The following is a 14,072-nucleotide window of genomic DNA, read 5'->3' as shown; positions in this document are numbered from 1 at the left end:
GACAAACGCAGCAGTGTCAAAGATACTTGCTCAACAGGATGACAAGTGCACAAAGTATTGAGTACTTACTGTCTCGCCAAGTGTTTTCCACGAATGGGCCAGGTAAGGGGGGCGTGTACGGACACCGGTCTTGGCCCCGGGATACAAAAAGAAGGTTGTATTTGTGTGAGGGCGCCCATCCGCCATGTGTTTCTTCTTCGTCTTCTTGTCAAAAGTGCCACCGAGGAAATTTCCTTTCATCGCCAAGGAAGGCGCACAAGAAAGCTTGGCAAGGCGACGAGATGAGATCTGACGATTGATGGCGCGCCCCTTCTGCTTTGGGCAAGTTGCATCACCATTGACCTCGTTATTACAAGCTTGTTCTCATTAGCAGCTTTTCGCAGGTGGCTGAAAATGGAAGTCATATGCTGTTGGCATCATGCCGATGATGTTGTCGACATGGCGTGCAACTCGGACGCCGCGACGACCAGTACCTGCTACTTGTCAACAGACATCATCGTCTCTCACAGACCAACATGATGCATGCTACTACATCTGCCGAAAGCTAAGCTGAAGCGTAGTAATTTCGCAATTCGTCCATTTGGCTTGGCAACCTGCCTCTTGCGGAAGGCCACCGCAGCGCAGGGCTTCTTCCCTGGTTGGACAAGGCTTGTTTTGGTGATCGGGACGTACCGCACCTACCGGATTGCCGTAGTGAGTACGAATAAGCATCGATGGCCGGGGTACATGGCGCGCCACCGATGGACGCGATAATCATAAATGGAATGTATCCGTAATCTGTATCCGTACTTCGCATTGTCCAGGATAATCACGGCGCATGATTACTGTATGTATTCACGTCCCAAGGACACATAGAAAAGGACCGTCCGTCACGGTTGCACCCAGACCAAGCAAGCTTCTCCCACCCTGTGTAGCACGGAGGATAGTTTGCCCTGATCATTCGGCCAAGAAAGTCCAACACGACAAGGTCTCGCCAAGCGTCGCTGCAATTCGCTGGCCGCGGCTGATCTTCATATCTCTCTGAACCCTGGAAGCACCTTGGTGAGACACAAAAAAAGCCCTTATCGCTAGGCGGTCTTGATCGTGGGACTGGACCCAACAAGAAAACAGAGTTTTTGCTGTCTCAGACCTTTTTCTGCCAACTTTAACTAATCACCCCAAAAAGTCGGTCCTGACGGTCGGGGCTCCCGGCGTGGCTTCCCAAGACATGTATTGCATCCGGACTGGTTGCTGTCCGAGATGAATTGTCTTGCGGCAAACCGTACGGACGGATAATTGCACTTCGGTAATCTTGGAAGCAGATAAGGATAACTAAGTAATTCTTACTGATGACACCATAGTATAGTTAGCGAATATAGCGTGACGTTCTGTGGGCACGATTATGGACATGTGCCACGGGCGCGCCGTGTTGTTGTCTGGTCGCTGTGACGCTGCTGTTGTAACACTCATGACGGGATGGCCCTTGAACCGCATCTGGGCAAACCGACTCCAAATCTGGTCTTCATGAGCCTTGGCGGCTGCTTCCGCCGACCAAATCTGATGCCGAGGGCCGCGTGTCGATGGCATCTATTCTTGTCGCCACCGGGAGCTAGGTAAGTAGGCGAGACGCATAACCTTGGCAACTGATACTTGAGCCGTCGCAGGCTGTAGTTATTGTACATCTGCAGAGAAAAAGTCTTCAGTTCGCAAAATTTCCGCTGGACCCATTTACTTCGCATGTGCCAAGTAGTTAGATAGCGCGATGTCTGTTCTCGTGATGACACAAAAAAAACAAGATCATGTCATGGAGCTAGTCAGCTGTCGCGGTTAACGTTAGTCTTGAGGCAATTGTACAGTTGCCAACAAGAGTACATGAACGCAATGGCCATTTTCCAGGAACGCGCGCTGGCCGACGCTGTTTTCTTCGCCCTGCCACGTTGGATTTTTGATAGTGCTGCATTGGCGTATCCTGCCCTGGACGGCTTAAACTTTGGTGATAATACCCAGTATGATACGGGAAAAAGCGGCGCGGGTAGATGCGATGGTACAGATACACCCGTCTGCTTTACCTCTTCCAGCAAGCTAGCATCAAACACATGACATTGTTGACACGGACTTGTCCCCGAATCCCCCAAGACGCGCTCCGTCCCATCCCATGGGATCGTGCTGGGCCGATGCCATTCGCTGAACCAGACAGGTCTGGTGGACGGACGGACGGACATCCTAATAAGCCTGGTGCGGACACGCTGGGTTTCCAGGGACCGGGTTAAAAAGCTGTATATTACTGGTGGCAGGAAACTGTAGAGGAGACAACGTTGCAGTGGCTCTGGGTCAGAGGTCGTCGCCTCATTACCCGACGGGGCGACCCTTGGCATTGCTCAACCACTCTCCGTCACCACCTGGATCAATGACCCGTTACGCATGCCGTCTGCCAATCGGTGCTAGCCGGGATATGCAGAGCGCTTTTTTCTGTCCTTTGATGCTCGTTCGATCGACCTGAGAGTTGCTGTACATGTGAGGTTGGCGGTCGAAAGCTAGCACATGCATTCGCCAAACTCATTTGGAAGGGGGCCGCCTTAACGAAGCCGATCAGTGATGTACGTGGACCGGCGAGAGGGCGCTCTTTGCCCAATGGCGGGTGAATAATGCGATGCCGTTGTAGCCGGGCTTGCTTTAAATATGGGCGCCAGTTATGCAAGGTGAGAGTAGTTAACTTGTGCCTGCTTTTTGGTCCTGGAGAAAGGGCTGGCGCTCGCTTGGATGCCAGAAGAAACGGTTCCAAAAATCAGGCTGCCGGAGAACCCCAGTCGATGAGAATCAAAAGGCAAGCCGGTATCAGTTACCAAGACGCGACCCAGGCCAAGAGCTAGTTTTGGCTTGTGCCATGGGTTTGGACAAGCGTCTTGGCGAGGAAGCCCGGACTTCGTTAGGAGGCTGTAAAATAAAGTAGGCTGGCAACGGAAGATGATTTTGCACAGGGTTGTTAGACAGCCAAAGCTCCTCCGCAGTGGAACAAAGTACGTACTACACAGTGAAATGACAAGGCCAGTAGCGATGCGGTAGGAGGCGTCCTTTCGTCACTGTGGCTTGCAGGCGGCGCCCGTTCTTGCCAGCGTCGAGTCTCGAGGTCAAGTAGTTACAGGTATTCGTACCATAAATCGTAAATGGGTACGAGCGAGAGACTCAGTATAGGGCTGTGGCGCTGGTTGACAGAGGAGTTGGCTGAGAGTGCATCCTCTCTTACTTGTCCATACAGCGATGGCTTCATAGGATATAATACCGCCAGAAACTGGACCAGGTGCCTCTCTCTTCACGAGTTTGCAGCGCGCGGGGTCGTTGAAATGATGTGTGGTTCGCAAGTTTCATACAAGCCACAGGCTGAAGGAAGCCATGAGGGGAAGCGCCCGTTTTTTGCTTGTCCCTTCTTCCTATTTGTCGGCAAATCTTGACACATTCAGAGAAGGGAAAGAAGCCGAAAAAACGCCACGTTCCCTGCAAGGCAGCCACCTTTTTCTGTTGGAGATGGAGAGGTGCGGGTAACCGGCAGCGGCTGCACAAAGGCACAATTGTTTCAATTGGCCCTCTTTCTTCCTCAGCCTCCACGGCCACAGCCCGGAGCAGCGTTGCCGCGCCGCTGGTCAGAGGAAGAGGTGTCGTGTCGTGACTGGCGGAATGAACTGGTTGAAGAGCCCTGTACATGTACAACGTGATGCGCCGCGATGCGCTGTTCGCTTCCGGCTGGTTGGCTGGTGTTGTGGGAGAGGAGGGGAGGGGAGGGGAGGGGGAGGACTCGGATGCACCAACAAGCTAATACTATGATGGGGTCGAATTCCGGAATATCAGTATTTGGAGAGTTTGCTAAGATGCTGATCCTGGCTAGCTTCTTTATGGTGATGTCCTTTGATCGATGGCCTGAACTTGGCATGTGGTTGTGCTATGGCGGGGAAGGAGGCATTTACTTGCAACAAGATGGTGAGAGAAGCCGAAGCCGAAGCCGTCGTTCTCCAGCAGAAGAACTGAAAAGCTCGAATTAGAGTAGCCAATCAACGGAATGAAGTTTGAGACAGTTTTTATCGTCGTGGGTTCCTATTCCAGTCTTGCTGCGACGCTCTTAGGTCTTGTGCATGTCAACGTTGCGCTCGTATCTGACTCGGGAATATCATCATGGCGGCTCACTGTACGGCAAGGAAGAGAGAGACATCTGCCAATCATCGTCCAAGGAGGGGTATCAGTTTCGCTTCGTGCTGGGCCGTCCGGACCGACAATTGACCCAAACCGGCTACGGCCCTGGAGCCTGTTCGCTGATATTAGCACTGGGACGCTTTGCTGCCACGGGACAGCCAAAAGCAGCAGTTGAACTAATAATAAACCGAAAGTTACTGGGTACTGGTAACAAGCCATTATTAGTTGGCTGAAGGAAGCTGCTTAGCTGTCGGCTCACCGCAGGTCTTGCGGAGCCGTTGGACCCGTGGGGAGCAAAGACGAATAAGCATTACTACGCCGTAAATGCCCAAATTCCCGCTTTCGCGCACCAGACTTCAAGGCTGGCTGTTGGACTAGTTAGGCAGGTTCTCCATCCAAAGTGAGGCAGGTGATGTGAAGAAAAGGCCAAATTTACGCCATATCCATAGCGTGTACGGATATACGTGCCTGTAATATGGGCGGCAAAATAGCAATGACGCAGTGCCCTGGTACCGGGACGAAGGCCTCTCGTGTGCGACCCTTGTGGTTGTCGAGAACCGGTCGGGTCGGGTTCTTCGGTTGTTCCCTTTTCGTCGACGCAGCGCCACACGTCGAGGACGATGCGAGGCTGTCTGTGTGGTCAAACAGCGGCGATCTCTTTGACATGCTGGCAAATGATGAAATATAAGCCTCAGACAAAAATTCAAACATGGGTTGGGTGACACAGTGTTGAAAGTGAGTTGCTCCATGTCTCATCCGTCAAGGCGGGGGGAAGGGGTGGGCTGCTCCCCCGGAAAAGCGCCCCCTCGGACCATGATGAATGATGCCAAGCGTGCCTAGACCAGGTTCAAGAATGAGGGCTGGGGCTTAGCATGTTTCTTGTACCGTTCCAGCCTGTGAAGGCCTGAATAGTTAGATATCCAAGTTGGTCGAACTGTAGTGAATATGGCAGAGCAATCGAGGAGGATCGGGAATGGAGCTGTTGGTGGCTGCGATGCGCGCCATGCGAGCCTGTTTCTCCAGCTTCAATATGGACAGGATGCGGGAGAACAGCCAGCTAGGTAGCGCAGCACACGGATGGAGTTGCTTGATATGGGGGACCGAGGGTCGATCCAAAATGGGCAGCAGCAATGCTTGCAGGGTCAGCTGCAGGAAGCAGTCTTGGTGCATTAGTTTGAGGGGACTTGGTTTCAGAAGCGCGAATGAGGTGAAAGAGTCTTTCGCATTTGACGAGACGAGGGCTTATTCCAGAACAAAAGGCGATTTAGTTGGTGAGAGTCTGAAGTCTAATGTCTGTCCGACAATGTGCAATACTGGCGATTATGGTTGGGTGTTTGTGTCGCAGTCTTGGCTCGCACGCCGTCAGTCAGCAAGACTTTTTTTATTGTGCGCGTGTGTGTTCGTTCTTGCGGCAGAACTTTATAAACATTGGCCATGCAGCCAAGACTTTGTCCAAGAACCCCTGGTGCCTTCTATGCGCTTACCAGGGCGATGGGCGTCTGCACGATGGTCTTTTGGCGTCTTGGCTGCGTGTGGGCGAGGAAGTGCAAAGTCTGGAGCTTTCGTTGAGGGGGGACGCAGAGGAACACGGCAGCAGCATAGAAGGGCTGGTGGAAGAAGAGGAAGAAGAATAAACACAAGCATTTTGCTTGGCCAGCGCCGCTGCCAACGCGCGCAGGTCGACCAGAGGTGCATGTGCATGGCTTACTACAGAGGCTGCAAGGTAGCGTGTCACCGAGAGAAGGGCAGGGTCCTTTTGTAAGATTCGTCTGAGCGAGGCGCGATTGAAGTGGATGGATGGATGGGTGATGATGTGGCGATGGATATTGATGCAGAGGAGAGGAAGAAGTTGTTGGCTGCTGAAAATGAGGCGATTGTTCGATTTTGGGATTACAGGGCATTACAGGGCAGGATCAGGCAGTACAGGGCACTTGCCTCAGTGGAGGCGGCAATGGTCGAGCGGGCGGCAGTGCATCGTGGGGTAAAAAGGTAGAGTTATCAAGAGAGGGCGGGAAAAGATGGGAAAAACAAGATAAAAATTTCCATACCCATAAATAAACCATGGCATAGATGTTGTCGATATTTGTTAATACACAACATTTATTACATCTTTTCTCCTTTCTGTTCTTGCATCTATTTCTGGTGACTTTTGCCTCGCCTCTGCCGTGACTAGGTATCCCTACCTATGTCAATTCTCATGCAAAGAATGACTTGTCCGTCCTGGTCTCTTTTGTCCACAACCTGCCTCGATATACCTGGCCTTGTATATGATACTTTTCGATCTGTTCTTCAACCCTTGCAAGGTTTTCGAGGGCCACGCCCATGCTGGTGCACGCCCCCTTGCACTTGGGGTAGTCCTGAGCCCTGTACATGCTACTAAGGTACTAAAGGTCCTGTTAGCGCCCACTGCGAGACAAATCCAGGTACTAACCTCCTCTGTAACCACCCGCCATCCTTCCTCAAAACCCCCCAGAGCTCGCCATGTGCCTCATAAATGCCTCCAAGCCCACGCCCACTTTTACGCTTCTACATCGCCATTTGTCCTATCTCTATCCTAATTCACTTTCCTCGCCATTTCCCTTCCCTCTCTTCTGGTGGAGTTTTTGTTTATCAACTCTCCCCTCCATCCTATTCTCCTCTTTATCCTCTCGCCTCTCTGCTTCTCTTCTTTTTCTTATCTCCCTCTTCCTGTTGGTTTTTTTCTGTTTGCCTGCTCGTCCCCATGGATTTGCAAGGCTAGCCTCGCTCGCTTCGTCCTCTTCCCACCGACGATACTTTGCACTAGCAAACGCCGCCAGGCAAGGAACCAGGAAAGAAGAGAAAAAAAAAACCACCAAATCATCCAATATTCTCGAGGCATCCTACGACTCTTACCTTCCAGATTAACATTGCCCTCTGCTCGATACCACGACAGCCCTCATTGCTTTGAAGAGCAGCTCAGTCTGAAACTCAGAATCGCCTATACGACTACCCCAGCAAACAGCAACAAAGCGGACTCTCCTCCACCGCGCAATTCCATCACAAGGAACCCGGAAAAGGCCAATTATATCTCCAAGGAAACCTTTTTCGCCCATCTCGCCGCTCCCGCACCGTTGTGGCTTGCATCGACAAGACAGCCCGTCTCGCACACGAAAAGGTCTTGTCGGCGTCTCCGCGGAAGAACCCAGAGCTTCCTCCTCATCTTCTTTCTGGTGGTGTGTGTGCCTCACTTGCCGCTCCCGCCACAGATAGCAGCCATCTAACCATCCAGCCAGTCTTCCAGCAACAACACCACAACAGGGCTTTCTCGCTCGCTCGCCTCGCCTGCCCACAGCGACCCTTTCCGTCCTGTTAGCGCCCATTGTCCCGCTTCTTCGCAAAGAAAAGAGGACAAGCCACCCCATCAATTACGTCGTTGGGTGCCGCTAAATTCCGCTCCCACCCACATCTCGAGGCATCTCACTGGTGGTTCACGACCAGCCCACTCTTTTCTCGTCCTCCTGCTCGGTTCTCTGGTGCCAGAGCATTTTCTAGCGCCTCTTTTCAGGTCTTCTGGCAACTCGGTGCCTTGGAGGCTGTCAGAAAGCCCCTTCGCGCGGTACTTGTCAAACTGCGTTGCTGTTGCGCAGCTATCTCTCTGTGGACGGCGACTCGAGTACCTACAGTACCTCACCTCACCTCACCTGAGTTGAGTCGGCAGAGTGCGAGGCGGAAACCCCCACCAGATACCGCTAGACCAGGTGCATCAACTCTCTTAGTCGCTAGCGGCACACCAAAAGACCACCCACCCATCGTCGCCTCGCTCTTTCGCGCCGTTCGCAGCGTCCGCTCTCGTTCTCCCAAGCCTGTTCTTGTCCGTTAACTTTCAAGTCCGTCGCACGCGCTCCCGTCCTCTCTCGCGCAGTTGGTCCATCCCGACCAGAAAGCATATTTCAAATCAAGGCAATCTTTGTTGCGAGCCTTGTGCACTCCTTCGGCAGTTTCATATTACTCAGTCACAAAAACCATGGCTGCTGCTACATTATTACGCCCAGCAGGGCCCCAGGCCGTGGCGCCGCCCGATTCAGGTCAGTGCATGTTCTCTTTCTCCGGTCTCTCCTCGACTTCTCCCCAGCGCCCACCATTCCCTCGCCACTCCTCTGCCCACGCGCCCAATTCGCTCTCTGTCACCAGTCACAACGCGCCCTCAGCCTCCTTGCCCACTATTCTTCAGACTTCTTGGTCCGCCTCGCCGGTGTACAGTACAGACTGATTACCTTCCCCTGCTTATTGATCCATTTTCACACATCCTTGTTCAGCGCCTGCCACCTGCCTGTGACGTGATTCCGCAGGGCGTCCCGCCTCTGTGACTTGGCCCCAGCGTTTTCCTCTTCCCCAAGTCGGAACTCAATTCGACTTCTATTCTTCTTCTTCTTTTCTCTTCACTAGACAGCCTTTTTTTATACTGACGTTTTCGCCATTCTCACCAACACAGACCCTACGGATGCCGCGGCTCTTGAGAACCGCCATTTCTACTCTCACAGCTTCTCGTCCGCGCGCCCATATCCAGCCGACATCCCGCACCCTATCTTTGAGGAGGAAGCTGCCGAGTCGGGGAGCGAATCACCTATAGAGCCCGTCACTCCCGTTAGCGGCGGTCGTCACTCACGGGAATTTACCAATGTTCAGCAGTTTGATCATAATTTGACTCTGACGCACTACAATACCACGCAAAACCCGCCTACCTCGCACCCTACGAAAACGCCTCTTCAGCCGCCTGAGTTGCCCGTAGACCAAACTACCCCCAAACAAACGCCCTTGCGTGTATTGCATCGCGCACGCACAATCATTGGAAACTCTACTCCGACCGCTGTCGATCCTACTACTCCAACGCCGAAGCAGTCGGAACCCGAATCCGACGCTGCTCAACCTGGCACCCTCCCTCGTCGCTCTACGCGTGGCTCTACATCCAGTTTCAAGCGCACAATGACGAATCTATTTCGCCGGTCATCGTCCGCCATTGAGCGCGACACCCCGGTCTTTGACTCTAGCACTCCCAGCTCAACAGACAGCGTCCTCCATCGCAATGCGGGCCCGACCAGTGCTCCTCGCAGCATCCCAGCAACGGAATCATACAAGACTCAGTCCACGGCGTCCAATTCGCCCCCTACGCCTGGCTCACCTTTAGAAATGGTCCCATCACACCGAAGCAACATTTTTGGCAAGTCGTTACCTGGGCCGGAAGACTTCCAGAAGAAGAACCGTGCCTCTACCGGCTTCACCCTGCGCGGTCGGGCTGTCAACTTTGTTGCCCGCGGTGGACGTAATAACAAGGCCCCCCGTCGGGCAAGCAGTTTCGACAACGGCAACAGAGGCGCGCCCGCGCACCCCCCTCAACAGCACACTGCTAACAAGATGTACCCTGCTGAGCGCCAACCGTGGGCTCTACCTCCCGACGCCGGCACAGGCACCAAGGCTCGCCGGATGAGCCTGAGCCTACCCGATGACTTCCTGATCGACACTGCCGAGCTGCTCTCAGAATTCGAGTATCAACACAAGCTTCTCGGTCGCCACGGCAAGCACCTAGGCAAGGGTGCCGCCTCCAAGGTCACCCTGATGGCTCGCAAGGGTTACCCCAACGAGCTATACGCTGTCAAGGAATTTCGCGGGAAGTCCAAGAGTGAGAGCCAAGAAGAGTATGAGAAAAAGATCAAGTCGGAGTTTAGCATCGCTAAGAGCCTGCATCATCCCAACATTGTTGAAACGATTCGTCTCTGCACCGACCACGGACGATGGAACCACGTCATGGAATACTGCTCTGAAGGCGACCTGTTTGGTCTTGTCCAAAAAGGTTTCTTCAAGGGCGACGCCAAGCTCAAGGATCGCCTGTGCATCTTCAAGCAGCTTGTTCAAGGCGTTGCTTATCTCCATGCCCACGGAATTGCTCATCGCGACATTAAGCTCGAGAACCTGCTCATCACCAAGGACAGCAAGATCAAGATTACCGACTTTGGCGTCTCGGAGGTCTTTACTGGCACACACCCTGGACTCCGTGAAGCCCATGGCGTGTGTGGTCAGAACATGGGCGAGGTGCGTCTCTGCAGTCCCGGCATCTGCGGTAGTGAGCCGTATATCGCACCCGAAGTCCTTGCCAAGAAGGGCTCGTACGATCCTCGCGCGCTCGACGTGTGGGGTACTGGCATTGTCATGATTTACCTCAACTTTGGAGGCGCAATCTGGTCACGCGCTGAGCCCGGTAACACCCATTACGATAAGCTCGTAAAGGGCTGGGAGCGCTGGTACCAGAAGCACCCCGACCCCGAGGCCGCCATTACGGACACGGACTACCCCAAGTGCCTGGCGCTAGACGTCGGTGTCAACCCTCCTGCGCTGCGCCGGATGCTGCTGCAGATGCTCAACCCTGATCCGACCAAGCGAATCAGTATCCTGGAGGTTGCCAACAACCGATGGATAAAGAACATCGAATGCTGCCAGGTTGAGTCTTATGATGACCCAACTCTGTGCATCGATGCCACCAAGTCGACATCTGCGAACAACAAGCGAATATTTTGCCACAACCACCTGCCGCCCAAGACTATGGGGTCGCATTCGCTGGGAAAGATGCCCGGTCAGCCCGGGTACTAGATTCAGCGCGATTGATTAGAAGACTACGACGACTGGTTCCAGAACTAGAAGTGTCTTTATCGCATCCATTGCGCGACACGTTTTTTCTTGAAAGAATTACGACCTTTCGTTTCATTTGTTCATTTTTCTTGTTTTGCTATATTATTAGTAATGGGCACGAGCCTTGGGTCTCTTTTAGATGGAGCACTGGCATGGGAGGGTTTTTGTTATCACGGATCCCTTTTCTGGCGTTAGAAGGTGGCGGTTTACACGGTTGCGGTTTTTGCTGTCTATTTTTCTTGTCCAAAGATGAAACTTGGGAGGCGGATCTCGGCTCATGTCTCCAAGATTGAGGCAGGGAACTGGCGTTGGTTGGAATGGACATTCGCTTCGAGCATGAATGAGCTTGTTTTTTCAATTTATGTTTACATGTTCGCACTGTCCTTTTTGTATATGTTATTGGCCGTGAGCTATTCCGGACCCGTGAAAATGGTGAACCGAGACGAGTAGCACAATGCAACAGTTGCGATATGCCTTGGCTGTAATGGTGAGGGTGAAGCGATGAATGGAGAAGTGTAGCTTTCCGAAGCGGCTGCAATATTATGCGATCAAGTGCGTAGGGGAGCTGGCTCTAAATACATGTCATGAGAATATGAGCAAGAAATGGCCAACGGCAGCATTATCTACTGGAGTAGAATACGAAACAAATCAATGCTGGACTGACGGAAATAGGCGAATCTGATGTCAAATCAACCCCTGGCTGCGTAAAGCAGCGAGTGTCGTTGCACCCTCCGCCGATGCCGAACGGCGATAAGCACGAGTCAGGTGGTGAGATGAAGTCTCCGCCAAACAGGTTGGCGCATCAATCTGGGCGATAGCAGGTGGCTATTATTGAAACGTTTTTAATAGCTCGTAATTCATCTCGCCAGGGAAGGAGAAAAAAGGGGTCCAATCGCTGGGACACGGTTGCGCGGGGATGCTGAGATGATTGGAGAGGGAGAGGGCGCGCGGCCAAGTTCTCGTCAAACAAGGGTCCAAATGTGCCCGCCACATATAGGTGAGACCGAGAGAGGCCGAGTCGAACAAGCAGAGGTGATGTTTCTTTAATTACCTGGGGGAGGCTATGGAAGGCAGCGAGAGAGAGAGAGAGTAACTATGGAGTATGGGGGCCAAGAGGCGTCCATTTCGTCCAAGCTATGCAGCCAGCCAGAGAGAGCTGCGAGAGTCATTGATTCTGGGACACTTCAAGTAAGATATGCGAGGTTTCTTCTTGCAGAATCTCCAACTAGATGAAAGATATGTAAAGATAGATGTTTACTCGAGGACACTACGTCATACTGGCCGTCGTCGCCAGCTGTCACGACACGGATTGACCGATGGACGGAGGCCGGGGACCGAAACAGGATTGGAGATGTGCCGTCTTCTAGAAGACGAAGAGAAGAGACGAAGAGACGGAAAAGATGCAGCTGATTTCCACTCTGGACTCGGTATTTCCATTTCGTCGCAATCCTCTACCTCTTTGGGCTGGCCTGCGGCACCCTATTGGTGCAGAAGCGTGGGAGTGAGGGGCTGAGACGTCCAAAGTCAAATGTGCGACGACCATGCATGACAGAATATACTCAAGAGGGGGGGGGGGGGGGGCGAAATTGTGTGAAGCTGTCTTTTCTGCAGCGCATAAGGAAGAATGAAATTTCAAGCGGGCTGCCCAACTTCCGAGGGATAAGCGCTGTTCCACCGACCCGGATGCCCTCGGCTGGGTGAGGGAGGTTCGATGGGACGGTCGGGTGAGCGCGAGTCATCATGTATGGAGAGCATTGAGAAGAGGAGAAGAGGAGAAGAGGAGAAGAGGGAGAAGACTGGGGGCTTAAGGTTGTGGTGAAGAGGCTATATAAAGTTGGTGATGCCGTCTTGTTGAGTCTCGAGATAACTCAGCAAGCAAGCAACTTCGCACACAGCCAACCAACAATCCTTTCCTGCAGTGCAGTGTCCTTCCATTCTGTTCTCCACAGTCATTTTATATTTTTCCTTCCTTCTTCCTTGAAGACTAGTACACTTTCAAAATGCAGAGCATTGCCCTTTTCCTCACCTACCTCGCTGCCGCCGGCGTCAGCGCGGCCGAGACCTCCACCGCGACCTCCGCCGCCGCGGCCGCCGCCGCCCCCTCCGAGGCGCCGCCCGGCCCGGAGTCGCGCTGCGTCGACACCTACACGCTCTACAAGGGCAACGGCTCCGCCTCCGCCGGCTGGCCGCCCGTCGCCTCCTGGTCCACCTACGAGCAGCTGTGGAAGGCCAACCTGCCCTTCCTCTCCATCTCGTGCGTCCGCAACGGCTGGGGCGCCTCCAACTCGCCCGCCGAGACCGCCGACCTCAAGGCCGCCATCGACGCCATGGCCGTCGAGACCGGCGTGGACCGCCGCTTCATCCTGGCCACGGTCATGCAGGAGTCGTCGGGCTGCGTGCGCGCGCCGACCACGTCCAACGCGGTGCAGAACCCGGGGCTGATGCAGACGCACAACGGCAACGGCACGTGCGCGACGGCGGACCCGTGTCCGAAGGAGGAGATTGACCTGATGATCAGGGATGGCGCGGCGGGCACGGCGGACGGGGATGGGCTGAAGCAGGTGCTGGTGAAGGCGAGGAACATGACGGGCGGGGCGAAGGCGCCGCAGGAGAGGGTGTTTTACACGGCGTCGAGGCTGTACAACTCGGGATCGGCGAACCTGACGGCACTGGGAGACCCGATCACGGCGACGGCGTGCTATGCGAGTGATATCGCGAACAGGCTGACGGGGTGGGTGTTTGCGCCGTCGGAGTGCAGACGCCCGGACGCGTCGGCGGTTTAAAAAGGAGTGTGTTGGTTCAACTGGATTGAATGGCACGATGGTTCTTTTGTGAAGAAAGTAGATATCTGCAGAGCAGAGGGTGCATGCAGACCATGAATAGAGACACCGGTGTAAGCCGACGCTTTTGTACTTGATGACTGTGAATAGCTTCACGTGACAACTGGCTGACGGCGGCTTGACCGTCACATAATTGCTGGACGCTGCGATGGCTTGTCAAACTAGGATAAGACTATTATGAAATAGGAGACATTGAGGTGTCGATACCGACAAGACCACGCGCGCGCCTGGTGTCGAGGGAAGCAAGGCAACACAGGGCTCGTCCTCGTACTCGGGCGCGTATGCGAGGCGGTGACACGCTGTAAATAGCTTTTATTTTGTTAGACTTTTAATAAAACCTGCTTTAATTGCATCCGTAATCTACCGAGGGCTAATTACTTCATCGCATCTCCCTTTCAATTGTTTCGCCTCGACCAGCTACAAGCGCCG

General features: G+C 53.6%; 2 protein-coding genes across 2 annotated transcripts; both read left to right on the top strand.

Annotated features, from left to right (window-relative positions):
- Positions 1–8,146: 8,146 nt before the first annotated feature.
- Positions 8,147–10,764, top strand: ISF_06133 (serine/threonine-protein kinase hal4; the record flags this gene model as incomplete). Its single annotated transcript, XM_018849737.1, has 2 exons — positions 8,147–8,207; positions 8,615–10,764. The coding sequence occupies 2 exons, from the start codon at positions 8,147–8,149 to the stop codon at positions 10,762–10,764; spliced, it is 2,211 nt and encodes a 736-aa protein (XP_018703235.1).
- Positions 10,765–12,803: 2,039 nt separating this feature from the next.
- ISF_06132 (hypothetical protein) lies at positions 12,804–13,586 on the top strand (the record flags this gene model as incomplete). The annotated part of the gene is made up of 1 exon (XM_018849736.1): positions 12,804–13,586. The coding sequence occupies one exon, from the start codon at positions 12,804–12,806 to the stop codon at positions 13,584–13,586; it is 783 nt and encodes a 260-aa protein (XP_018703234.1).
- Between the last annotated feature and the right edge of the window lie 486 nt (positions 13,587–14,072).

The sequence above is a fragment of the Cordyceps fumosorosea genome (assembly GCF_001636725.1).
Source record: "Cordyceps fumosorosea ARSEF 2679 chromosome Unknown scaffold_15, whole genome shotgun sequence".
In the NCBI taxonomy this organism is placed as follows: domain Eukaryota; kingdom Fungi; phylum Ascomycota; class Sordariomycetes; order Hypocreales; family Cordycipitaceae; genus Cordyceps; species Cordyceps fumosorosea.
Note: the sequence above shows the minus strand (reverse complement) of the source record. Positions and strands in the feature narration are given on the sequence as shown.